Source organism: Nomascus leucogenys, chromosome 11, assembly GCF_006542625.1.
Source record: "Nomascus leucogenys isolate Asia chromosome 11, Asia_NLE_v1, whole genome shotgun sequence".
Lineage (NCBI taxonomy): Eukaryota > Metazoa > Chordata > Mammalia > Primates > Hylobatidae > Nomascus > Nomascus leucogenys.
This window is the reverse complement of record NC_044391.1, coordinates 117,453,359-117,478,532: the sequence shown is the minus strand read 5'-3', so window position 1 is coordinate 117,478,532 and position 25,174 is coordinate 117,453,359. Positions and strand designations below refer to the sequence as shown.

Genomic DNA, 25,174 nt, shown 5'->3' with positions numbered 1-25,174 from the left:
GCCATCTCTGCTCACTGCAACCTCTGCCTCCCAGGTTCAAGTGATTCTCCTGCCTCAGCCTCCCGAGTAGCTGGGATTACAGGCACACGCCACCACGCCCAGTTAATTTTTGTATTTTTAGTAGAGATGGGGTTTCACCATATTGGCCAGGTGGGTCTCGAACTCCTGACCTCAGGTGATCCGCCCGCCTCAGCCTCCCAAAGTGCTAGGATTATAAGCGTGAGCCGCCGCGCCCAGCGAGAAATCACCTTTGGATCCTTGTGATGGAAAACACTAGGAAGGAAAGCCCACAGCCTTCTAAAGTCACAGTCACAGGCAGGGCTGGGGCTCAATTTGCCATCCTCCCGGCTGGACCCCAAGAACAGAAAGAGTGAGTGGTCAGCTATATGGTGTGACTTGAGGGGCTTCAAAAGGCCTGCTGAACCCCAAACTAGCTCCCTGACTGGCCTGAGGTTCTGTCTGAAGTTTCCATCATTTGAGTCATTTCTTTGTGCTAAGAATTTGCTTCCAGAAGTTGCCTGCTAAAATGTACATGCTGCCTGGGCGCGGTAGCTCACGCTTGTAATCCCGACACTTTGGGAGGCCACGGTGGACGGATCACCCTGAGGCCAGGAGTTCAAGACCAGCCTGGCCAACATGGTGAAACCGTGTCTCTACTAAAAATACAAAAATTAGCCGGGTGTGGTGGCAGGTGCCTGTATTCCCAGCTATTCAGGAGGCTGAGGCAGGAGAATCGCTTGAACCCGGGAGGCGGAGGTTGCAGTGAGCAGAGATCACGCCACTGCAGTCCAGCCTGGGCGACAGAGCGAGACTCGGGCTGATAAATAAATAAATAATAAATAAATAAATAATAAAATGTACATGCAGCCATGAAAGGATATGGGACTTACTTTTCATTCATTTTGTTTGCTCAACGTCTCGCTCCCCTTCTTAGGTTTCGAGAACTCTGCCCCTCATAAGAATGTGGAGGACACGGAACCTGTCTTCTGCCATAGACACCTCCCCAAGGGGCACAGCATTGCCGTGCCAGTCCTTGTACTCAGGGCAGGGGCACATGACCCACGGTCAGGAGCTGGTGATGCAGCGGAATTAGGGGAGCGTTTATTTCAGCAGAGGGTGGCAGGGGTTGCTGCAGCCATGCTCCCATAGTTACTGCTTCCTGGCATGGTTTGGGCTGAGGTCAGGCGTTCGAGACCAGCTGGTCCCAATTGCTACACAGCATCTTCTGTTCCTGCCCATTTTCCAAGCCTGTTCCTCAGCCTTCCCGAGAGTCCAGAGCTTACCAATATTCTCTTACTAAATGCGTAAGCTGCTTAAATCAGACAGAACCGTCTTCAGTTGCATGAGACTGAGAACACTGATTGATACCAGAGGTGACGCATTAACTCAAGAGAAGCCGTCAGTGCACCAGCCACAGATAAATGCATTTGTCTAATTAGCTGGTTGTCACATTAGGAAACAGCAGGAGCCCAGGGAAGGTTTTTGTTGATGGGGAGAGGAAATCAGGAGGGTCTGGTCTGATGTTGTGTTGGCTGATGGGACTTGCCCGGAAGGCTTCAAGGCAACCTGAGCGACATCCACGGCACTAGGCTGGGCGCAGTGCAGGAGGGAAAGGTGGGGTCATAATAAGAGCAAAGCCTAACAGGACCTGCCGCTAATGCTATTGAATGTGGGGCCTGAGATGGCCTTGTTCAAACCTCTGTACAACATCCAAGGGAAGTTTCTCCTTTGTCAAAGTAAGACCACTGATTTTATCTCTTTGATTTGCCTAACCATTTCTGCTGACAGTTAGTCTGCATGGTAATAGCTATCAGTTTGTGGCATTTCTAGCCTCGCTCCCTCCCCACCCCTCCCCCGTTGTGTTTAATTCCTTTATGATTTAGTAAGCAGGGATTAAAAACTTTGAGGACAGTGTAAATTCTAAACTACCAAAGGATGGGGGCCGTGTCCTTGTTATCTTTTCTCTCAGGAGCACAGACATTGTTGGTTAGTCATTGAACAGAGGGAGAAGGGAAGCTAAGAATCTAGTGAATACAGATACTGAACATCTGCTGAGAAGTTGTAAGCAATTTTTTGTGAAGAGTTAGGAGGGTTCACAAGTGAGCAGAATTCATTCCTTTCTGCATTCCTCTTTACTTCCCTTCAGAACGAGGACTGTCTCTGGCAGTCGGCTTACTGACTGGATAAACTCCGGGCCAGTTATTCTCTTAGTTTCTCCACGGAAGAGTCATGTCTGTCAGAGACCCTGGGTATGAAGCCAGAGCACCTGGAGAGGGCCCAGCTAGAGGTCCATTATTTTATTTATTTGTTTATCTTTTGAGATGGAGTCTTTCTCCATTGCCCAGGCTGGGGTGCAGTGGTGTGATCTCGGCTCACCGCAATCTCCGCCTCCTGGGTTCAAGCAATTCTCCTGTCTCAGCCTCCCGAGTAGCTGGGATTATAGGCGCCCGCCACCACACCCAGCTAATTTTTGTATTTTTAGTAGAGACGGGGTTTCACTGTGTTGGCCAAGCTGGTCTCAAACTGCTGACCTCAGGTGATCCGCCCGCCTCAGCCTCCCAAAGTGCTGGGATCACAGGACCGTTCTGACGGCAGTGGCCAGTCACACAGCAGGTGAGAGGCCTCGTCTTATCATCTTATGTCAGACCGTCCAGCTGTGCTTTGAAATTCTTTGTTGTTGTTGTCGTTGTGCTATGAAATCCTTGTCCCTGGTGAATCCCCAGGGCACTGACTCACCGTGATCTCTAGCACCTGCTCTTGGAGTGCTTTTTCCAGTAGGTTGCATTGAATTGCTACCCTTTCGGCTCCATGGATGTCACCAAGGGGAGGACACTACAAAATAATCCAAGGGAAACCACGAAGGAACATAAAAAAAAAAAAAAACACAAGCTGCATTTAATTTAAAAAATATTTATGAGACACGTTGCCTTTTATTTCTAAAAAAGTCACTTAATAAATATTTTACCAAGATAATGAGGATGAATTATAATGACGGAAAAAGAACTTGGGCGGAGGGGTGGTGGGCGATGAGGAATGGAAACATGTTAAATTTTAATTGAAACTTCAATTCGTCAGACGTGGCCTCTGCATCACATCTTGAAAGCCGGCAGAGAAAGTGTCCTGTTGTGTGCAGACCGAATTTCGAGTCTTGGCACACAGCCAGGTCAGTAAACGGAGGACCAGTGGCAGCGGCTCTTGATGACCTGAAGCAGAGGCTTCTTAAAAGTGAGGACGATGACGGTGCAGGCCACCAGCAGGGTGAGGCAGCTGGGGAGGATGAGCACGAGGTAGAGCAGGCCCAGGTCCAGCCGCTCCCACTTGCAGTCCCGAGGCACGTGTCCGGGCAGCTCCGTCACGCGGATGATCCTGGAGGAGAGGTTGCAGGTGACCATGGCCCAGTCGGCCACCGTCCGCCCATGCTGCAGGGCCCCCCAGCCGTCCACCCCACAGCAGTCATACGGATTCTGACTGAGGTAGACGGTCCGCAGACCTCTGGAGAGCTGCTCAGACACAGCCTTCTGGGGAAGGGCTGTGAGCGAGTTTCTGCGGAGATCCAGGGTCTCCAGGGCCAGGCTGCCCCCGAACCTCGGGAAGGTGGTCAAGCAATTTCCTGACAGATCTAAGTCCCTCAGATTCCCAAACCCAGAGAAGTCCAGCGCCATAAAGCTGGAGTGGAGGCCCATGTTCCTGAGAGACAGGACCTGTAACATGGGGGCGACGTCCCGGAGTGGGGCGAGGCTCCCATTCAGGACCCCCCAGTTGCTTGAGAGGTCTAAGTAGGTGAGCGAGGTCCCTTGGAATGGGCAGTCTGGCAGTGCCCCCAGCCCACAGCCCTCCAGAGAGAGGCTCCTTAAAGATGCCATATTCCTGAAGTCCACACAGCTAGGGGGACCCACCCGGTCCGAGGCAGCTGGCAGGGGACAAAGTGAGATCTGATTGTGGCTCATGTCAAGTGTAGTGATGTTCCTGGCATTGGCGAAGAGGCCAGGGGGGACGCCCAGGAGCTGGTTGGAGCTCAGGTTGAACAAGCGCAGGCTGCCCAGGCAGCTGGCGGGCCCCGGGGCCAGGTGCAGCTCTGACAGCTGGTTGTGGCTCAGGTCCAGCTCCGTGAGCGCTCCGGGGGGCTCGTGCTCCCGAATGTGAAGCGTCATCAGGCAATTCTGGTTGAGGTTCAGGTGGGAGAGGGAAGGCATTTTCCTCAGGAAGCCGTCTGGCAGGTACTGGAACTGGTTCTGGCTCATGTCCAGGAAGCGGAGATCTGCGAGGTCGCTGGAGGAAAACTCTTCCCAGAGGTTGACGGTGGTGATGTTGGTCACATTGCCGTCCACGAGGAGGAACTGGGCCACCATCTCCCTCGGCGACGAGGCGTTGTACAGGTCCCGGTAGAAGCCCATGTTGTTGTCGCGTAGCAGGAGGGTGTGCAACTTGCTGTACTGGGGCAGCAGCGGGAAAAACAGCAGCTGGTTGTGAGACAGGTCCAGCGTCTCCAGCTCAAAGGCAGCCTCTCCCCCGGTCGCAAGGAACCACTCCAGGACGTTGTAGCTGACGTTGAGGAACCGCAGCTGTGTGAGCCCGAAGTCCACGATGCAGGGGAGGTTGTTGAAGGCCAGGTTGAGGTGTCTCAGCTCAGTCAGGCCGTCAAAAGCGCCTCCCTCAATCTCAAAGATGTAGTTCGTCTGCAAATCCAGCTCCCGGAGACGCTCCAGGCCCTGGAAGACGGAGTCATCCAGCCGCATGATGGTGTTCCTCGCCAGGGACACGGACTGCAGCGAGGAGAGGTTCTGGAGCAGGAGGGCTGCCATGTCCTCCGTCAGGGAGTTTCCTGACAAGTCCAGCCTCCGCAGACCCCGCAGGGCGTGGAGTGCGGCTGCCGCCTCTTTGTAGTTCTCTGAGAGGCGGTTGTCCCCCAGGACCAGGCTGCGCAGGTGGCCTTGCTCCTGGAAGGCGCCGTGGCCGATGCGTTCCAGGTGGCAGCTGTGCAGGCTGAGGCTCTCCAGGAGAGGGTAAGGCTGGAGGGAGTGATTCCACAGGGTCTTGAGAGGGTTGGCATCCAGGATGAGTGTCCGGGCGTGGGGCGGGAGGCTGCTGGGCACCGAAGCAAGGCTCTGCCCTCGGCAGTCAGCGGCTCCACCCACCTGCGGCCAAAACCACACTGGTCAGCAGGGAGGAGGCCCAGAGGCAGGCATTTATGCACAGAAACTTAGTTCACTTATCAGACTGTCCCTGTAACTGCTGGGGATGGCTCTAGGATGTTCATTTAAAAAATAGACAAGGCCAGGCACGGTGGCTCATGCCTGTAATCCTAGCACTTTGGGAGGCAGAGGCAGGTGGATCACTTGAGGTCAGGAGTTCAAAACCAGCCTGGCCAACATGGTGAGATCCTGTCTCTACAGGAAATACAAAAAACTAGCCGGGCATGGTGGTGGACACCTGTAATCCCAGCTACTCTGGAGGGTGAGGCAGAGAATTACTTGAACCCAGGAGGCAGAGATTGCAGTGAGCCGAGATGGTGCCACTGCACTCCAGCCTGGGCGACAGAGCAAGACTCCATCCCAAAAAAAAAAAAAAAAAAGGACTTGAGAGCTTTCACCTACCTGAATTGTACAGAGAAGTAAAGTGGGTCTGGAGGGGAGAAGTGAAGAGCCAGTGGCCATGCTGGGACTGGAGCCCAGGGCTCTGAATGCCCAGTTCAGTGCTTTTCCTAAACAGGGTTCTACTCTGATCGTACAGAATAAGGAGGCGGGAGGAACAAGACCACCCGGTCACACTGCAGAAAGCACACGTGCAGGATACTTTAATTAAGCCCCACGTTTTGCAAAATTGGCAAAAACAACAATCAGCCATAGGATGTCATTTAGGTGTCTAGGACAAAAATGGCTTTTTTGTTTTTTGTTTTTTTGAGATGAAGTCTTGCCCTGTCACCCAGGCTGGAGTGCAATGGTGTCATCTTAGTTCACTGCAATCTCTGCCTCCTGGGTTCGAGCAATTCTCCTGTTTCAGCCTCCCAAGTAGCTGGGATTACGGGCACATGCCACCATGCCCAGCTAACTTTTTTTGTATTTTTAGTAGAGATGGGGTTTCACCATGTTGGCCAGGTTGGTCTCCAACTCCTGACTTCAGGTGATCTGCCCGCCTCAGCCTCCCAAAAGTGTTGGGATTACAGGCGTGAGCCACCGTGCCCGGCCAGAAAAAAGTTTTAAGTGATAAGATAGAGGAGCAATGGCATAGAGGGCAGCGGTTGCCTACAGTTGTGGGCTCAATCCCAGAGGGCAAGTGTAGCAGGGCAACAGAGGAGGAAAATCCCGAGAGAGAGGTTAGAAGAAGCACACGTTTGGAGGACAGACTCAAGTCTGAATCTTGGCTCTACCACCACTAGCAGTGGAATTTCTTGGACCCTCGGGTTCTTTATCTGATAATTAAAATAAAACCTTCCAATACTTAAACATTGATACTGTATTGACATATGGAAAGCCAAACTCTTCTGTCACCTCCGCCTCTCTCTCAGAGAAATACCAATCACCTTCTGTTCCATGTCTTTCTGGATCTTTCCTAAGATATTACCTACCTTTGTCTAAAAAACAAAAATACCATACTGTGCAAACTGTTCAGTAACCTATTTTTCTTCCTCTGTCAATAACATATAACAGACTTATTGCCTTGGCAGTACAAATAAATGTGATCATAATCTTTTTAGGAAGCATATGCATTCATTTCATGAATAGCACAGTGGTTGAAGCAAGAGTTCCAGGGCCAATGCTTCGCGGCTCTGCTTTTGATCAAATGGGTGACCTTTGGATGGTTACGGAACCAAAAGAGACCTCCATTACCCTGCCTGTAAAACCGAAATTATACTCGTCATTTTCTCATAGCGTTTTTTTTTTTTTCAGGATCAAGTGTGACTGTTTACGTGAAACACATTTACTGTGCCTAATAAATGTTAGCTGTAATTATTAGGATGATCTAATTAAATCATCTATTGTTGAGCATTTGGGTTTCTCTAATTTCCAGATGAACATTAGAAAGGATTTGCCAAGTTCTTTCCACCCCCTTCCCTCTTTGGTATTTTGATTGGGATTGCATTCTAATTACAAATTACTCTGGAAGAGAACTTGTATCTTCTTTTTTTCTTTTCTTTTTTTTTTTTTTGAGATGGAGTCTCACTCCTGTCGTCCAGGCTGGAGTACAATGGCGCCATCTCAGCTTGCTGCAACCTCTGCCTGCCGGGTTCAAGCGATTCTCCTGCCTCAGCCTACCAAGTAGCTGGGATCACAGACGCACACCACCACACCGGGCTAATTTTGTATTTTTAGTACAAGCAGAGTTTTGCCATGTTGGCCACCCTGACCTCAGGTGATCCACCTGCCTTGGCCTCCCCAAGTGCTGGGATTACAGGCGTGAGCCACCGTGCCCTGCCAGGTGTGTGCCTTTATGTGAGTGGCTGTTGCGCTCCTCCCTGGGTGCGGACTCACTGGAGAATGTTGTGGTCAGGGGCTTTCTTCACGCTATGGGGTGCTGTCCCACCACAGCTGCTGCAGTCGTGGGTCACACCTCTGCAATTCCCTGTGGCCCCGCTGAAGTGATGTAGAAGGACCATACGGCCATCCCAGAAAAGCTTACCATGTCCACTCTTTTTTTTTTTTTTTTTTTTGAGACGGAGTCTTGCTCTGTCGCCCAGGCTGGAGTGCAGTGGCACCATCTCAGCTCACTGCAACCTCGGCCTCCCAGGTTCAAGCGATTTGCCTGCCTCAGCCTCCTGAGTAGCTGAGGTCACAGGCGGCTGTCATCATGCCTGGCTAATTTTTGTATTTTTAGTAGAGACAGGCTTTCACCGTGTTGGTCAGGCTGGTCTCAAACTCCTGACCTCAGGTGATCTGCCTGCTTTGGCCTCCCAAAGTGCTGAGATTACAGGTGTGAGCCACCGCACCTGGCCAATGCCCACTTTCTAGTAAGGTCAAATGGATAATGTGGTGAGGGTCAGTGGAGGGCACCCAGACTCTCCAATTCTCAGTCGTCAACTCGGAAGAGCCGCAGGAAACCCACTCTTTGGGCTTCCTGGCAGCCAATTCTCTACTCCTGCCCAGGGGGCCAGAAAGTGTCAAGCAGAGGGTCTAGCCTGAACTCTGAAAGGCTGTTCATTTATCTCTCCTCTTCCTGTGCCTGGTAACCCCTGAATAACTGCTGTGTAGTTAATCCTTTATTGCCTCTGTAAGAGAATGCTGGAGGTCAAACATAGCAGAGATTAATAATAATATGAGTGATAACAGATAAAACGCATAGCACTTACCACCTACCAGGCACTGTCCTGAGTGCTTTACATGTATTAACCCATTTAATCATCAGTCAACACAGCATGATGTTACTAGTAGATGTTATTATTACATATATATTCTACAGATGGAGAAACTATGACCTAGAGTGGCCCCAATGTCACCAGCTAAGGGTGGGGCTGGGTTTAAACCAGGCCAGTCTAGCTCGTAACCTCTATGTCATATTGGAATAGGCTCTAGCACAGTGGTTATAAGTTACTACTAAAAGAGGTTAAAAACCATGACAGCTATGCTTTAAGAATACATATGTGAATGTAAGTGTTAGCCCTGACATCCAATTTGTCTTCCCAGTGCCTAGTATATAATATGGCTCAAGAAATGTTTATTAAATATCTGTTTCTATTTTTTTTTTTTTGAGATGGAGTATCACTCTGTCACCCAGGCTGGAGTGCAGTGGCACGATGTCAGCTCACTGCAACCTCTGCCTCCCAGGTTCAAGCGATCTTCCTCAGCCTCCCGAGTAGCTGGGGCTACAAGCACGCGCCCCCAGCCTGTATTTTTAGTAGAGATGGGTTTTCACTATGTTGGCCAGGCTGGTCTCAACCTCTTGACCTCATGATCTGCCCACCTCGGCCTCCCAAAGTGCTGGGATGACAGGTGTGAGCCACTGCACCCGGCCTAAATATGTGTTTCTTGAGCAGACTTTTGATATCATTGTTATATAGATGAAGGGGAAAATTACTGGAAATTTCTCGGTTTTGACCCAAGTCTACTTTCACATATAGGCTGCAAGTCCTAGAGAAGGCGCCTGTAAAGGCTTGGGTATCCACACTCTGGGTCTTCTTGGCCTGAGCGTGGTCCAGGCTGCTGCCCTGCAGTGCAGCATGGCAGCAAACCCTCCCTGCAGCTATGTAAGCCTTAGCGGTCGACTCGTCCACAAACTCCGAGGCAGGCTTCTCCAGCTTTCATGCACCTCACCCAGAGATTCTCATACCATCGGTGCGGCTCAGTCATCCAGTTTTTTGTTTTGTTTTGTTTTTTTCTTTTTTGAGACAGAATCTCACTCTGTCACCCAGGATGGAGTGCAGGGGTGTCATCTCAGCTCACTGCAACCTCCGCCTCCCGGGTTCAAGCAATTCTCCTCCTTCAGCTTCCCGAGTAGCTGGGATTGCAGGCATGCACCACCACGCCCGGCTAATTTTTGTATTTTTAGTAGAGACAGAGTTTCACCATGTTGGCCAGGCTGGTCTCAAACTCCTGACCTCAGGTGATCCGCCGGCCTTGGCCTCCCTAAGTGCTGGGATGACAGGAGTGAGCCACCGTGCCCGGCATTTTTTTTCTTTTTTTTTTTTAAGACAAGGTCTGGCTCCATCACCTAGGTTGGAGTGCAGGGGCATGATCTCAGCTCACTGCAACCTCCACTTCCCGGGCTCAAGCCATCCTCGCATCTCAGCCTCCCAAGTAGCTGGGACTATAGGTGTGTGCCACCACACCTGACTGATTCTTGTATTTTGTAGAGATGTGGTTTCACCATGTTGCCCAGGCTAGTCTTGAACTCCTGGGCTCAAGCGATCTGCCTGCCTCGGCCTCCCAAAGTGCTGGGATTACAGGCCTGAGCCAATGCACCCGGCCTGAATCATCCAGATTTTTAACAAGTTGTTCTTGTTCCAGGAAGCTGCCCTAGGCTGGTCTCGGATGCCTCCTATCCTTAGCAGGCGTGAGAAAGGCGGGGCAACGACTGCCTGGCTCTTCCCAGGCAGCATCTTAAAATCCTGTGGTGAAAGAGCAGCTGCACATGGCCCTGTGCTAGGCAGGCACAGAGTGATTCAGGCTCCTTCATTCTCTGCCCTTCCTGACGGACAGTCCGTCAGCTTTCCAAATGGACCAAGCCTTGTCAGGACAGGAGCAGCCGACAGATCAGGGTTCAAGGGAAAACTCACCAACTTGCAGCCCCCCTGGGAAGCTGCCGCAGCTGTTCCGCTTCTGTTCCTCCAGTCCACTGCCAAGAAGTGAAAACCCAGGCAGAGCCAAAGGGGCAGGAACTCCATCTCAAGGGCAGCCCTGTGGACAGAGAGCAGGGAGGAGGTAAGTCAGAGAAGGACATCCCAGAGGGCTGTTGGTATTCTCGGGAGAAGGAGCCAGTTCCAATTCTGTGTGGTCTTGGAGCTCGCTGCAGCTCCACAGGTGCAGCCCACAGGCGACTCTAATACCTCCTTTAGCCAAGACTTCCAGCCTTTCACTGAAACTGTTGACAAGAACTCAATTTCATTTTGCCTCTACCATTTGGTGGACGGGTGGCTGAACACTAAACTTCAGTGAGTCCAGCACAGAAGGGAGAAGCAAAAAGCTTGAGTAACCAGGCCTCCAGTCACCTGGAGTTTCCCATATTTTGTAATTCTGCTGAAGTTTTCCTGCCTCCAGCTCCAATCGGCCTGATGCATCCCATGAGCTCAGTAAGTACTTGCCGAGTGAATGAATGAACAATTGGAGAGTGGGCTGAGACGGAAACACGGGTGGGGGCCTCTGTCCCACAGAGTTACTCATCAGCTGCTGATGTGAGGCTGTTACAAAAGCGTTGATCCCTTTGGTTAACTCATTTGACTATGACCCTTTGAAAAAAGAGGTTTGATATTTTGCCTGGACAGGGGGAAAAACGGAGGGGAAAATGAAGAAGCAATCTTTGGATAGAATAAAGGTGGTTCACGAAACGTGGTTGCCAGCCTCTTGCCTGGCCAGTGCACACAGAACAGCAGTAATGAGAAGGCTTGAAGGTATACACGCACCAGCAGAGATTCAGAACTAAGAGGAGCCATAAGGGAAATGCAACATACTCATCGCATTTGCCAGGTGAACAAAGGCCCAGAGATACTCCTCGAGGTTGTGGATGACCCTAGTGGCAGGGCTGAGAGCAGCTCCGATGAGTGAGCAGGGCAGTTTCTCCCAGCAGTGAGGCTGCACTCACTGCTGCCCTGCTGGGGACCTGACGCCCGGTGCATGCCCCCAGCTCTACATTCTGCAGACCCAGAGACAAGAGCTGGCCCCAGCATTCCATCTGCCCCCTTCCTTGACACCCACCGGAGGCCCAGTGTCTGCCCTCCCATCTTCTCCTGGGCCAGCGGCACCAGCTCACCCCACCTGCTTGCTCCAGCCACTCAGGGGCCTCGTCTTTCCTTTCTTCAAATGCATTTAGGGATCTTGAAAGCTCATTTTACCTTCTTGATCAGATTTGAATACTCACCAGTGCAAACAGACTAATTGAAGAGCTAAATGAAACCGGGTAAGCCAGCTTTCACTTCAGGCCAGGCCAACTCCCCTTACTACAGAGAGAACCTCCAATGCAGAATTCACCACAACTTGCCAGACACTGGGAATCCCCTTCCAGACCCACTTCTGCCTCTGCAAAATTCCCACACAGGAATCATTATGTTGTGGCCGGCACAGGGGAGAGAGGGCAGAAGCAGAGGTATATGGGTTCCTGACCTCAGGATTCCCCCAGCACCCTTCCCCGCCCCCACGCCCCTGAAACCTGGGATCACCACCACTGCCCACCATGAGATAAGGTTGCATAGTTTCAGATTTGGTAAATTACAAGGTATCATTTCAATGCTAGATACATCCTTATATTAACAAATTGTTTATCTGACATTCAAACTTCACTGGGCATCCTGAATTTTATTGAGGGGAAATGGGGAGGTAAGAACCCTCCCTTCCTCCCTGGCCGCTTCTGTCTGGCGTGGGGTCGTACCTGCTGCTGTGACTCTGATCTTTCTAGAAGAGCCAGCCCTGTATATTAAAGAACTGAATCTAGAGGTGTAAGGGGCAGGAGTGCAGGTCCTTCAGCGAAAAGGCAACCTTCAGACTGGAAGGCAAGCTAGGCCTCGTGTCACCCTCAGGTGGGGCATTTTCATGTACGGGTCATCAAGAATTTTGGAAGTTTCAAACATATCCTCTCCTTCCTGCTCAACTCAGCCAACCAGCCCAGAAAAAAAACTTGCTGTGGCCCTGGGTATAGCTCCTTCTGGCAGGAAGCAGCAGGACATCATGGGAAGATCATGGAATTTGGAACCAAGCTGACCAGAGTTTGAATTCTGCCTCTGTTATTTGTTATTTGTCTTTCAGGAATTCAGACAAAGTCTCCAAGACTCGGAGAATCCATCTACAAAACGGGAGTAATAATAACTATTCCAGAGTTGCATGAGAATAAACCAGTCTCATGAATGTGAAAGGGCTTCGTGGCTGTAAAGGTAGTGAGTAACACAATTATTAATTATTACTTGTGAGTTCCAAACACCAGTGAGTTGACTGAGTGCTGGTTATTCCTGTGTAATCTCCAAGGTAGTTCAACAGCTACACCAAGTCTAAAATAAAGGCCTGAGTAATGTGGCTGGAAGGATTATACCAACTAGTGTAAAACGTATGCAGGAAGGTTCGATTAAAAACTCTACATTCATAAATTGCAGAGCAAGGCTAACCCTGGGCACAGATGACTATGCTGGCTGACAGCAGGTTGTCCTCAGAGCTGTGCCTTGCCCTTCCCTGCTCTCCTCGGCGTGGCAAGAATCTGACTTCTGAAAGCTGTGAATCTCAAACTCTGCTGTCACCTGGCCTCAAACTCTGCTGTCACCTGTCACAAACTCTGCTGGTTTAGTCAATGGAAGACACTCCTCCTGGGAGGTCAGACAGCAGAGGGCAGAAAGAATCCAGGGTATTTCTCTCCCTTCCTCTCTGCCTTGGACAGAGACATCCTAGAGTTTCTTCCGCTGACCCCTAGGCTCTGGTGACACCACCTCCTCCTCTTTGTTTTTGTTCGTTTGTTTTGTTTTTTTGAGACAGAGTTTTGCTCTTGGTGCCCAGGTTGGAATACAACGTTGCAATCTCAGCTCACTGCAACCTCTGCCTCCCGGGTTCAACAATTCTCCTGCCTCAGCCTCCCAAGTAGCTGGGATTACAGGCGCCCGCCACCACGCCCGGCTAATTTTTGTATTTTTAGTAGAGATGAGGTTTCACCATGTTGGCCAGGCTGGTCTCGAACTCATGACCTCAGGTGATCCACCCACCTTGACCTCCCAAAGTGATGGGATTACAGGCATGAGCCATGGTGCCTGGCCCACCTCCTCCTCTTGTCCTCACACTACCTAGGTGAGGATAAGAAGCTTCCTGAAGCTGCTCATCGCTGTGTTGACTGTTTATTTGCTGCTTGCTTTCTCAGCCTTTTCCACCATGTGTTGCCACGTTCTTGCATTAAATATCCTCTGTCTTAAATAATCTGGGCAGTTTCCATTTCCTGGTTGGACCCTGACTGATACAATCATGTGAGAATGGCCATGACCCAGTGCTAAATTAAAAGTATGTAATGACTGTAAAGAAATAAAAGCTTTCAAAATAGTGACCACTGAGGTTGAGAAACACTCTTCCTAGAGTGTGTAGCTGCAGAGAGCTTCCTCAGAGCCATGGCCCTGCAAAGAGTCCAAGGTAAACAATCCTCTTGCCATATCTCTCTGCAAAATCCGTGGCTCATCCCCTGCACGCACAGGACTGCTTCCTCTCCTCCCACTCATCCTCAGGGCTGAGGACCACGCCACAGCGCCTGCAGCTGTAAGAGGGCGCCTAAGCCAGCGTGTGCCCAGCATGCAGGAACAGGTGGAAAGCCGCTTCCCGAGGGGCTGCCAGCTGGTGAGTGTTCCTGGGACCCTGAGCTGCCTGTTGCTCCTGTCTTGACGAGGTTTGGCCCATTTGGGACACTGCTGCATTCTAACTAGTTATCATGGAATACTGTGAGTCTACTCCACAGCCAACCTTGTCTGTGAAGATGTGGTGTTGCTTTTTAGGCAGAGAAGACAACGTGGTTTTCTGCCTCCAGACCTGGTCATAGTAAGAAAGTGGTAAAAAGATTCATTCATAAAAACAACATGAATGGAGGTTGTATTCTGCAACAAGAGAACGCTGACAGTGAGGAAGAAGAACGTACAGCCGCTGCAAAGAGTCTCCTTTGTTTTAGAAATTATGTTTGTTTGCGAACAGGTGCGGTGGCTCATGCCTGTAATCCCAGCATTTTGGGAGGCCAAGGAGTGGGGGGTCACTGGGTCTCAGGAGTTCGAGACTAGCCTGAGCAAGGTGGCAAAACCCTGCCTCTCTAAAAAAAAAATACAAAAATGGCCGGGCGTGGTGGCTCACTCCTGTAATCCCAGCACTTTGGGAGGCCGAGGCAGGTGGATCACCTGAGATCAGGAGTTTGAGACCAGCCTGGCCAACCTGGTGAAACCCTGTCTCTACTAAAAATACAAAAATTAGCTGGGTGTGGTGGCGGATGCCTGTAATCCCAGCTACTCAGGAGGCTGAGGCAGGAGAATCTTGAACCTGGGAGGCAGAGGGTGCAGTGAGCGGAGATCACGCCAGTGCACTCCAACCTGGGCAGCAGAGCGAGACTCTGTCTCTAAAAAAAGAAATGCTACAGAGTAGCTCGGATCTGAATTTTGCTGTTGTTTTATTTTTAGAAAAGGACGCCGGATTTCTACTATTCAGGTGCACGCTGGATATCTGAATTGTTACCCGCCCACAGTGACGGTCTCTCCTTGTTGGAGCTGCTGGGACACCTTACCGTCCCCACCTCCACCTCCCCTAACTGCTACTACGTGACAGCTGCTGCCAGAGCTGGGACCGGAACCTCCCTGCTAAAGGGCCTCTGAGCAAGTGCCATATGGATGTTACCACGTAGTTAAGGATTTTCTCCTCAAAGTAATCAGAGAAGCTGAAAAAGCTTTACGGAAAGAGGTCTCCTGGAGAAGTGGGCAGCTCTCGGGGCACCCTGTGCTAGAAACAAATATTTCTCCCTGGGTCTGGGGGAGGGCTCTCCAGAGGCAGAGTGCGCACAGGTGCAGCGTGTAAATGTGTGACAGTGACACTCATGGACACACAAGGGCACATGGTGCCAGATGGAGGGCTCCATGAGAAAGGGAGTCTGCCTTTGACTGCAAGAAAAAGAGCAATTGCATCTGGGATCTGGGAGAATGGGAAGAGCAGCTGGTCACAGACCACCGAGAACAGATGATACAGAACAAAACCAACCCGCAGTCTGTGACCACTTCCAACAGTCCCTTCTCCAGGAAGCACTGGGAAGTCTCAGGCAAGCAGCTCTGGTCCCTCTGATTCTTAGCAAAACATTAGGATGACCTCAACTTTCACCAAATGTCCAAACTCAACACCCCCGTGGTGAGAGCTCCTGCCATTCTGAGCCTCTGAGTGTGGTGCCTTAGGAAACAGGGTACTGTCCTGGTGGAACGCCTGCAGAAACACTTGCCCTGAATCCAGTCATGAGGAAAGCCTCTGACAGATCCGGGCTGTAAGACGTCCTGCAAGGTAACTGGCCTGGACTTCTCAAGAGTTAGTCTTGAAAAACAAAGAAAGGCTGGGGTGGGGCTGGGGTGTCTGTTCTAGATTACAAGTGACTAAGAAGCATTTAACCAAGTGCAGTGAATGAGCCTTGAGTGGATGTTGGAATTTTTTTTTTTTTTTGAGACAGAGTTGCACTCTTGTTGCCCAGGCTGGAGTGCAATGGCGTAATCTCGGCTCACTGCAACCTCCGCCTCCCGGGTTCAAGCGATTCTCCTGCCTCAGCCTCCTGAGTAGCTGGGATTACAGGCATGCACCAGCACGCCTGGCTAATTTTGTATTTTTAGTAGAGCTGGGGTTTCTCCATTTTGATCAGGCTGGTCTCGAACTCCCGACCTCAGGTAATCCACCCAACTCAGCCTCCCAAAGTGCTAGGATTACAACTGTGAGCCACTTGAGCTTGGCCCGATGTTGGATTTTAAAAACTCTCCAACAGCAAAATACGAGACAATTGGGGAAATTTAAATAGGCACTAAGCGATGTGTTTTCAAAGGCGCAGATGATATGAGGTTATTGATAATGTCTGCAGGTCGGATAACAAGCCTGTGGTTATGTAAGACATCACCTTTATTGTTAGGAAATGCATGCTGAAGCACTTACAGGGAACTTTCATGATGTCCGTAATTTATGTAACCTACCTTCAAATGGCTCAATAGAGACGGTAAAGCAAAATATTAGTACTTGGTAAATTTAGTATTATACTTTCTTGTAAACTTTTCTGTAAGTTTTAAAGTACTCACATTTAAAAATGAGGAAAATGAAATAAATGTTCCTGAAAAGAGACGTAAAATTATGGTAATCTTTGTCCCCATATTTCCAGGAATTATTAACATACCTTTTTCAAACACTCTTCTCAGAAAGGTGCTTAGGAAACATTCGTTATGTTAAAAATGGAAATACAGGCTGGGCACAGTGGCTCACACCTGTAATCCCAGCACTTTGGGCGTCCGAGGTGGGTGGATCACCTGAGATCAGGGGTTCGAGACCAGCCTGGCCAACATAGAGAAACCCCGTCTCTACTAAAAATACAAAAATTAGCCAGGTGGCCGGGCGTGGTGGCTCACGCTTGTAATCCCAGCACTTTGGGAGGCCAAGGCCAGCAGGTCACCTGAGGTCAGGAGTTTGAGACCAGCCTGACCAACATGGTGAAACCCCGTCTCTACTAAAAATACAAAAATTAGCCGAGCATAGTGGCAGGCGCCTGTAATTCCAGCTACTTGGGAGGCTGAGCCAAGAGAATCATTTGAACCTGGGAGGCAGAGGTTGCAGTGAGCCGAGATCATGCCATTGCACTCCAGCCTGGGCAACGAAGTGGGACTCTGTCTCAAAAAATAAAAAAAAAAGCAAAGAACCGATTGTGATCTTTGGTAAATTAATACATTCCTATATTTTGAAAAAGTAAATATTGCAATGGTGGATGCATTAACAAGAACTTGAAACTGAAGATTAGAACAACAGACATTTAGAATTGTGATGTGTGAATTCAGAGCTTGTGATTTGCTTCTCTAGCTTTCTCTTAATAATGAATTTGTTAAAATACAGACAACACAATGGTTTTGACTTTTTCCCGCTAAGAACTGTCTCACACCCTGCAGGTAGAACAGAAAATTGGCACACTTTTTCTGAAGAACAATTTAGCACAGTTTATCAAAGACCTTGAAAGTCTGGATTCTTTTTGATTCAATGATTCAATTTCTAGGAATTTATCCTAAGGAAATACAATGTACATAAAAATATTTTAAAAGGAAAATTCATTGTAACATTAGTAATAATAATATAAAAGTGGAAACCATCAAAGGTCCCTAATGGAAGCACTGGCTAAATAAGTTATGATAAAACCACACGACAGGAAAGACATGGTGTGATAAAAACGCTTTGGTAGCAATATGTTGATTGACGCAGAAAGATGTTCATAATAAAATAATATCAAGGAAAGGAAAGTGTAAAGCAAATGTGTAGCATAATCCCCAAGTTTGCTAAAAGAATATGCAGGCCAGAGAGGTGAAATGAGAGGCACGCGGTGGCCCGGCGAAGGCAGCACCATGGTTCCCAGCACTGGTTAAACGCTGATCTCTGGTTCCCACCCGAACCTCGCACTCCCGGTCAGCCTGGGCTCTCCCGGGGCTTGTGGCAAGAGACGCTCTGGGAATGGATGAGGCTCTGCCTCCACCTGGAGGGGGATTTAGAGGCCACAGCAACCTTTCTTCCCGTGGGCCCTTCCCACAGCGACTCCAGACAGCCAGTGTGAGGAGCCTGCTTTGAGCACCTCCCTGCTCAGCCCTCATTTCCTCAGGGCCACGAATAAGCCAACTGGCTTCCCTACGCGGTCAGCATCAGCCTGGTAGGGCCAGCAGAGGTCAGTTCCCCTTGTCCTGTTCCATGCCCACAGGCTGCATCTGGCCACAGGTCTTAATAAATGCAAACCTGCTCCCACTAGGAGGTGACACCTCGCCCTGGCATGCTGGTGGTGGCTGGGGATGGGTCCTCGGCGTCACCTTTCTATAGGAGAGACCCACATAATGTCTGCTGATAGGTGCTCAACTGCACAACACCTTAGCATCTGATTTCCCTTCAGTATCACAAGTTTGTTGCCTCTGGTCATTTCTAAGGGAGGGACTACCTGCCACCGCCCTTCCCGATAAGGAGGAGCAGGTGGGACCTGTGTAGAGGAAGGGACCCTGGGCTGGGGAAGGAGACCTGGGCCCAAGTCTGGCTCCTTCACTCTGGTGGTGGCCATGGAGGACAGCACTTGCCCTGATGACCTCACAGGGTTGTGTCGAGACTGAATGGGACAGTGTGTGTGAAAAGGCGTTGTCGATATAAGAGAATGTTTGGACTTCAAGTTCAGTGGGCGGGGGACCCCACCAAGTCCTCCAAGGCCTGCAGGAGGACACTCCCCCACTGGAGGGGGACAGACGCTTTCTATAGTGAGACAAAGTGGTGTATGAATCAAAGGGAAAGCAGAGTTCCTCTGTGCAAACAGCAAGCTGGTGTTGAAGGAAATACAGTGAAGGAGAAGTAGCTTTCATCCCTTCTCCCACCCCCGGGAGCTGCAGCGTGTGGACCCTGGGACGTCCAGGGGAGAAGAGAGCACCCAGGGTCCACGGTAGACTGTGGGCAGGGATTTTGTATGGGTGATGACAGCGGCTTAGTGGCCACAGTGGGAAAACAATGAAAATATATCCCCCCAGCCGACTACTTGGTTTCCTTGAGAAGGTGTACGATTGAAGAATGAAAGGATGTGGATTCCTGACAAGAGGCCGATTCAAAGGTCAATTCAGTGGTGTTCGAGGTCTGCATAATCGCTCCCAGATTCTATCCGGGCCCTTCCCCGTGACAGCTCACGCCTGCTGAGTGCTCACCTTGCAACACCGGCTATACCAGGTACTTTACATATAATTCCCACAAAAATCCTAGCAGGTAACCGTTGTCATCTCCATTTCACACTTGGTCAGTGGGGGCTCACGCAGGTTTAGGCCATATAGCTAGAGAATGTTAGAGCCACAATTCAAACCCAGGTCTGTGACTTCCGTATCAACTCAACCTCAATACCACAAGCCCCAGCCACCCTGGGATGCCTGCGATCCTTGACTACATCACGCATGCCCACACGCTCTGTCCTCTGTGGGAAAGGCCCTTTCGCTAGTCTTGTTCACCTGCAAAGCTCTTATTCATCCTGCCAGGCTCAGTGCTGGTATCACCTCCTCATCACAAACTAATAGTTCAATGGAGCAATAACCCAGTAATTCATATGACAGTGTGTTATAGGCAGTTACAGCTGCTATGGAAGTTTTCTAATTTCTTATTATTTGATTTTCATGATCATGACAAGGAATGTGAACAGTTACCAGGTACTGTTAGTCATTTAACTTTTCCCCAACAGCATACATCTCTCCATCTATCTGTCCTTCTGTCCATCTTTCTTTCTCCTTTTTTTTTAGAGGTCTCGCTATGTTGCCCAGGCTGGAGTGCAGTGGTTATTCACAGATGGGATTGTAGCACACTACAGCCTCAAGCTCCTGGCCTCAAGTAAGGCTACGGAGTAGCTGGGGCTACAGGCACACAGCACCACCCACACTACCTTTCTTTTTTTTTTTTTTTTTTTTGACAGAGTCTCACTCTGTTGCCAGGCTGGAGTGCAATGGTGCGATCTCCGCTCACTGCGATCTCTGCCTCCGGGTTCAAGAGATTCTCCTGCCTCACCCTCCCAAGTAGCTGGGATCACAGGCACCAGATCACCACAGATCACCATCACACCCGGCTAATTTTTGTATTTTTAATAGAGATAGGGTTTCACCATGTTGGCCAGACTGGTTTCAAACTCCTGACCTCAGGCCATCCACCCGCCCTGGCCTCCCAAAGTGCTGGGATTACAGGCGTGAGCCACTGCGCCCCGCCTGATCGTGCATTGCAGTCATTGATATACTTTCCTTTAAATATTTCAGAATATGCATATCCAGGGATTTAACATTTTTTTTTTGAGACGGGGTCTCGCTCTGTTACCCAGGCTAGAGTGCAGTGGTGTGACTTTGGCTCACTGCAACCTCCGCCTCCAGGGTACAAGCAATTCTCCTGACTCAGCCTCCCAAGTAGCTGTGCCATGCGGTGCCTGATATTCTGAACAGCACCCCTGAGTGTATCACGGGACCATGGCCTTCTGTGGAGACAAAGCAAGATGGGGGCAGTCAGAGGCCTTCAAAATGGTTCTAACATTCTCTAGCCAAAGAGTCTAGAAGAAAACTGGGGATTTGGAAGGAGATGAGAAGCTGAATGGAAGCATCAGTTTAAGGACCTGAGGAAGGGCCCAATAACCTAGAACAAGAGAAAGGCCATTGGGGGAGACCCATGAGGAGGTCTCAGGGTGCCAGGCTGGCTGGCGACACGGAGACCACTAACTTGCTGAAGTTGAAGGAGGTGGTCCAGGACCAGGCAGGGAAAGCCCTGCTCCCCACTGAGCCTGCAGGGCCGAGGGAAAGGGCTCAGCCTTGGTGTCTGAGGACCACAGAGGGGAGACACTGCAAGGGCAGAAGAGACCTCAGGGATCAGGGCTGGAGCAGGAGAGGAGTGAATGACAGTAGGGAGGAGCAGCAGGAGTCCGCGTCCAGTTGACATCTGAAATGGAGTGACATGAGCTTAGGAGAACACGATATGTACCCCAGGGTGGGCCCCTGCCAGGCACTGTGGGTGTGGGGCTGCCTCAGACACTTAGCTCCTGCTTGAGAACAGACGGGAAAAGACGGAGCCTTACGTGTTTCTCCTGGGAGAAATCCCCTCCCGGTCCTTCTCTTTCTTGGAGGTGGCAGCAGAAAGTTGCTTGGTGCACATGGCGCAGCACCTGACTTAGGCAACCTTTTGGGTTGGGGCTGGAGGAGGGGAGTCCCTGTGACCTCACCAGGCTTTGTGGCCGCATTGAGCCTATCCAGTACCAGCCTGCTCCTCGCGCCCACCTCGTGGGTGAGGACCATGACAAGGTTCCACTTCCCCCTTTCTTCACTCTGTTCACTCTGAAATCCCTCAGGCATTAAAGTGAAGAAAGACACATTGGCTTGGTCTCAGCGCCTGACCCCATTCGCTCTGGAAATTCGTTGGTTTCGCCTACTCACATTCATTTCTCCTTCTGGTAAAAACTCCTCAATTCCCCTTTGAGAAAATCACCCCCTTTCTTTCCTTTTTTTCTTTAGAAAATGTTTAATTGTAGTAAAATACACAAAACATGAAAGCGATTATCTTTTTTTTTTTTCTGAGACAGAGTTTTGCTCTTGTCGCTCAGGCTGGAGTGCAATGGCGCAATCATCTCGGCTCACTGCAACCTCAGCCTCCAAGGTTCAAGCGATTCTCCTGCCTCAGCCTCCCGAGTAGATGGGATTACAGGCGTCCATCACCACACCCAGCTAATTTTTGTATTTTTAGTAGTGACGGGGTTTCATCATTTTGGCCAGGCTGGTCTCAAACTCCTGACCTCCTGATCCACCCGCCTCGGCCTCCCAAAGTGCTGGGATTACAGGGATGAGCCACCACGCCCGGCCGAAAGTGATCATCTTAACCGTTTTTAGGTGTACAATTCAGTAGTGTTAAGTACCCTTACACTGCTGTGCAACCATCCCCCTTCCTTTCTGAAAAAGGCTGTATGTCTGGGTCTGATCCCAGCTCCTGGTTCCAGGGTGGGGCCTGTGAATAAGGCTGGGCCCGTGAGAGCGCTCCATTTTCCTAACACAGGCTCATCATAAAAGCCAAGCCCATGAGAATCAATCCAAGGGCAGTTGCTAGAACTCATGGAAAGGAGACTTGCTCTTTCTGTTTCAGATGCCAAACCAGTAGGAATACAGCTGGAGTTGCAGGCAGCCATCTTTGTCACCAGCTCCAGGCCTTGCCTGGTAAAGAGACCCCCAGAGAGGAAGACAAAGCTGAGGAATGGAGACAGATGGATTCCTGGCAATGCCGTTGGAGCATTTGGACCCAGCCATGCCTGAAACTATTGCCCGTACACTTTTCAGTTATTTGAAACAATAAATTCTTTTTTTTTTTTTTTTTTTTTTTTTTTTGCTGAAGCATATTTATGTTGGTTTTTTGTCATTTGCTACCAAACCAATCTATCTAAGAATCTGATTCTTGAACTTGGGTTTATTGTTGCATGTGAGGCTTATAAGATCCAAGCATTGATGTCCTTTTTCCTTCACGTCTCTGAGCTTTCAGAAATCATCACCTAACCTAGCCCTGAGCCTCATCACAGACTGACCACATGACATTTGTTTCATGATGAAGTTGAGAAAAATGGTTTGGGAGGAAAGTGAGTATAATAAAGAAGTTCCACCAAAGGCAAAAAAATGATAAATGTTTGTCACTGATGGGCAATGACACATCAATAAGCGTCAGTGAGCACAGACATCTATAAGTGTGTTACACACACAGCATGTCCTAAGAAAGACAGTGTTTTCAGTCGTGGTTGAAAGTCCAGCCTCTCCTCACTTCTGAGGCTCTAAAATGGATCTGCACCTGATGTGAGGCACAGTCACTGTCCATACGAGAGTCTGGTGCACCGTTTGCAGTGTGGACACACACCGCAGCCAGAATGCAGGTTGTCATCAGTACTAGCATCTCTCTTCCAAAAGAGTCAAGACTAGAGACAGACAGGTCAATGTATTCTTAATGCACAACCCAGAACAAAGATACTAGGCGTCTGCTCTCTGTTTTGGAGTCTACCATCTATGTCTCATCATCAAAGAGCAGGAACTCTTGGATGATGAATTTAAAAACTATGAGAGATTAAGTTTATATGTGTTTTCATGAAGTTCCCATCCATGAGGGTACTCATTAGATGAAAGCTGGGTGTGGTGACTCATGCCCACACTCCCGGCACTTTAGGAGGCCAAGGCAGGAGGACTGCTTGAGCCCAGGAGTTTGAGACCAGCCTGGGCAACATAGCAAGATCCTGTGTCTACAAAAAAATTTTAAAAATTAGCTGGCATGGTGGTGTGCACCTGTTGTCCTAGCTACTCAGGTGACTGAAGCAGGAGGATTATTTGAGCCCAAGAGTTTGAGGCTGCAGTGATCTGTGATCGTGCCACAGAACTCCAGTCTGGGCAACAGAGCATGAGCCTGTCTCTAAAAATAAGTATATATATATATATATATATGTTTAAAAGTGCCTTCTTTGTGAAGCTGAGTGTTTTGTTTGTTTGTTTTTTGTTTTGTTTTGTTTTGTTTAACCTAAAGGCAGGAGTTAAGGTTTTTTCCTGGGCCCATGATTCTACAATCTCCTTTAGGAACTCTCAGGCATACACATACAAACCTAAGGGGTGTGTGAGGAGAATAAATACGTATTGTAAATGTAAAGCCCAGCAAACCCTCAGCATCCACAGGAACAGTCTGTGTGTCACAGCCGGCAGGTGAGGAGCACACAGGAAAGCATGGAGGGCCATAGACTCTGAATGTTTCTAGCACCCAGACTCCTAACAGGCTGTGCCCATCATGAAGAAGCCTCCAGTGGGGACCCCTCAGCCCCTCCAGAAGCACACACAGCAGCCCTGACCTGCCCTGTGCAGAGGCTCCATTCTTAGGACCCCGATCCGGCCTCCTCCAGCCCCAGCCACCAACTGGCACGTGTTCACCTTCTCTCAGAGGCAGCACAAAGCCACACCAGTGGCTCCTTACTTCTTTCCGTCTAGCTCCTGGGTACGTGGGGAAGTACGCTGAGCCCTTCAGAAGCCGGCCCACGTGCAGAGGCCACTGGGGCTACGGAGAGCATCCGAGTCTTAGTTGCCCTCCTCTTAGTCTCCCTCTGATAAGCCACGGATCTAAGGCTAGGCTAGGATCCGAGTCACAGAGCCCCAGTGAATCTCCCAAGGGCAAACGGTCTGTGGGAGAAGGGGCTTTGCACATCTTCACAGCTGTGTCCCCAGGGCCTTGGACAGGCCTGGCACGTGGACGGCATCTGTGAACAGGTGTTGCTGTTAACCAGTCTCAGCGTCTTCATCTATGAAATAGTGGCTCTCAGTCCACGCTGCGGGGCAGGAAAGGCGAGCCCAGCGCTCAGCATGCTGAGTGTGCACAGAGCGGTCTCATCACACCCGGTCGCCCAGCCCAGGGAGGGAGCGTCTCTGTTCCCATTTTGCAGATGAGAAAACTGAGGCTCGGAAACCTTATAACTGTCTGCTCACATGCTCCCCGCAGAGCCAGGACTCAAACCCACGTCTGAGTCTGAAGCCCTCGTGGTTTCCACTACACCGCACCGCCGTTTGCAGCTTTCCACCTCCACCCGGAGCTGCGGCCCCCGCGCCCAGCACAGAAGCGGCGGTGCCTGGATGCAGCCGGCCACAGCTTCCTCCAGCCCCGAGCCGCGGGCCCGCGGGCGCTGACCTCCTACCGCCCAGCCTCGCTCGCGCTTGCCCACCTGGAGAAGGGCCCCGGCCGTCCCCCGGGGACGCCCCCACGCAGGAAATACTCACGGCTGCCGCAGGCGCAGGCGGCTCCGCGGGGCGCATCCTCTCCGGGGGCTCCGGCCTCCTCGAGAGCAGCCGAACGCGGGGCTGGGCTACCTCCTTTCTGTGGGGCATCAGATTATTTTAGCACTAGCGGAAGGAACAGACGGAAACTGAAGTCACATGGAGAGCGGGCTGCTCGGCGGCTCAGCACAGGCTCACTCAGACCGGGCCTCCTAGAGGGAACTGCAGCGCGGGGGAGGGGCGGGCTGGGCGGCCCCGGAACACCTGCCGGCCTGGTGGCCCAGCAGCGGGGTATTTAAATGAGTTTCCAGCAATGCTAACGAGGCTCCCCCGGCTTTCTTGCGTTGGTGCCTTTGCAGGGCTGGGGGTGGCCAGCTAGGGGGCCCTTGCCTGTGAGGTCTGCTGACCAGAGACTTTTCTACAAGGTTCCAGCCAAGGGCCAAGCAGGGGCCAACTTTGGGGACGGCAGCACCACTGGAAAGAGGGACAGCCTGTCATCTGGAAGGGTCAGCCACGCAGCTAGTCTGTCTTTTATCCACTCAGCCAGTCCTTGTGGATAATCTCCTTCACGGACCC

The 25,174-nt window shown here is 50.5% G+C and overlaps 1 protein-coding gene across 1 annotated transcript; it reads right to left on the bottom strand.

Moving 5' to 3' along the window:
* Positions 1-2,894: 2,894 nt before the first annotated feature.
* NRROS (negative regulator of reactive oxygen species) lies at positions 2,895-24,783 on the bottom strand. Its single transcript, XM_003280113.2, has 3 exons — positions 24,602-24,783; positions 10,208-10,328; positions 2,895-5,135 (listed from the first exon to the last, which is right to left on the bottom strand). The coding sequence occupies exons 2-3, from the start codon at positions 10,313-10,315 to the stop codon at positions 3,165-3,167; spliced, it is 2,079 nt and encodes a 692-aa protein (XP_003280161.2). The 5' UTR covers positions 10,316-10,328; positions 24,602-24,783; the 3' UTR covers positions 2,895-3,164.
* Between the last annotated feature and the right edge of the window lie 391 nt (positions 24,784-25,174).

Coding starts and splice junctions, on each gene's coding strand:
- NRROS (XM_003280113.2), bottom strand. CDS start 10,315: ATGGAGTTCCTGCCCCTTTGGCTCTGCCTGGGTTTTCACTTCTTGGCA. Junction 5,136..10,207: donor CCCAGGGGGGCTGCAAGTTG/GTGAGTTTTCCC, acceptor TTTTGGCCGCAG/GTGGGTGGAGCCGCTGACTG.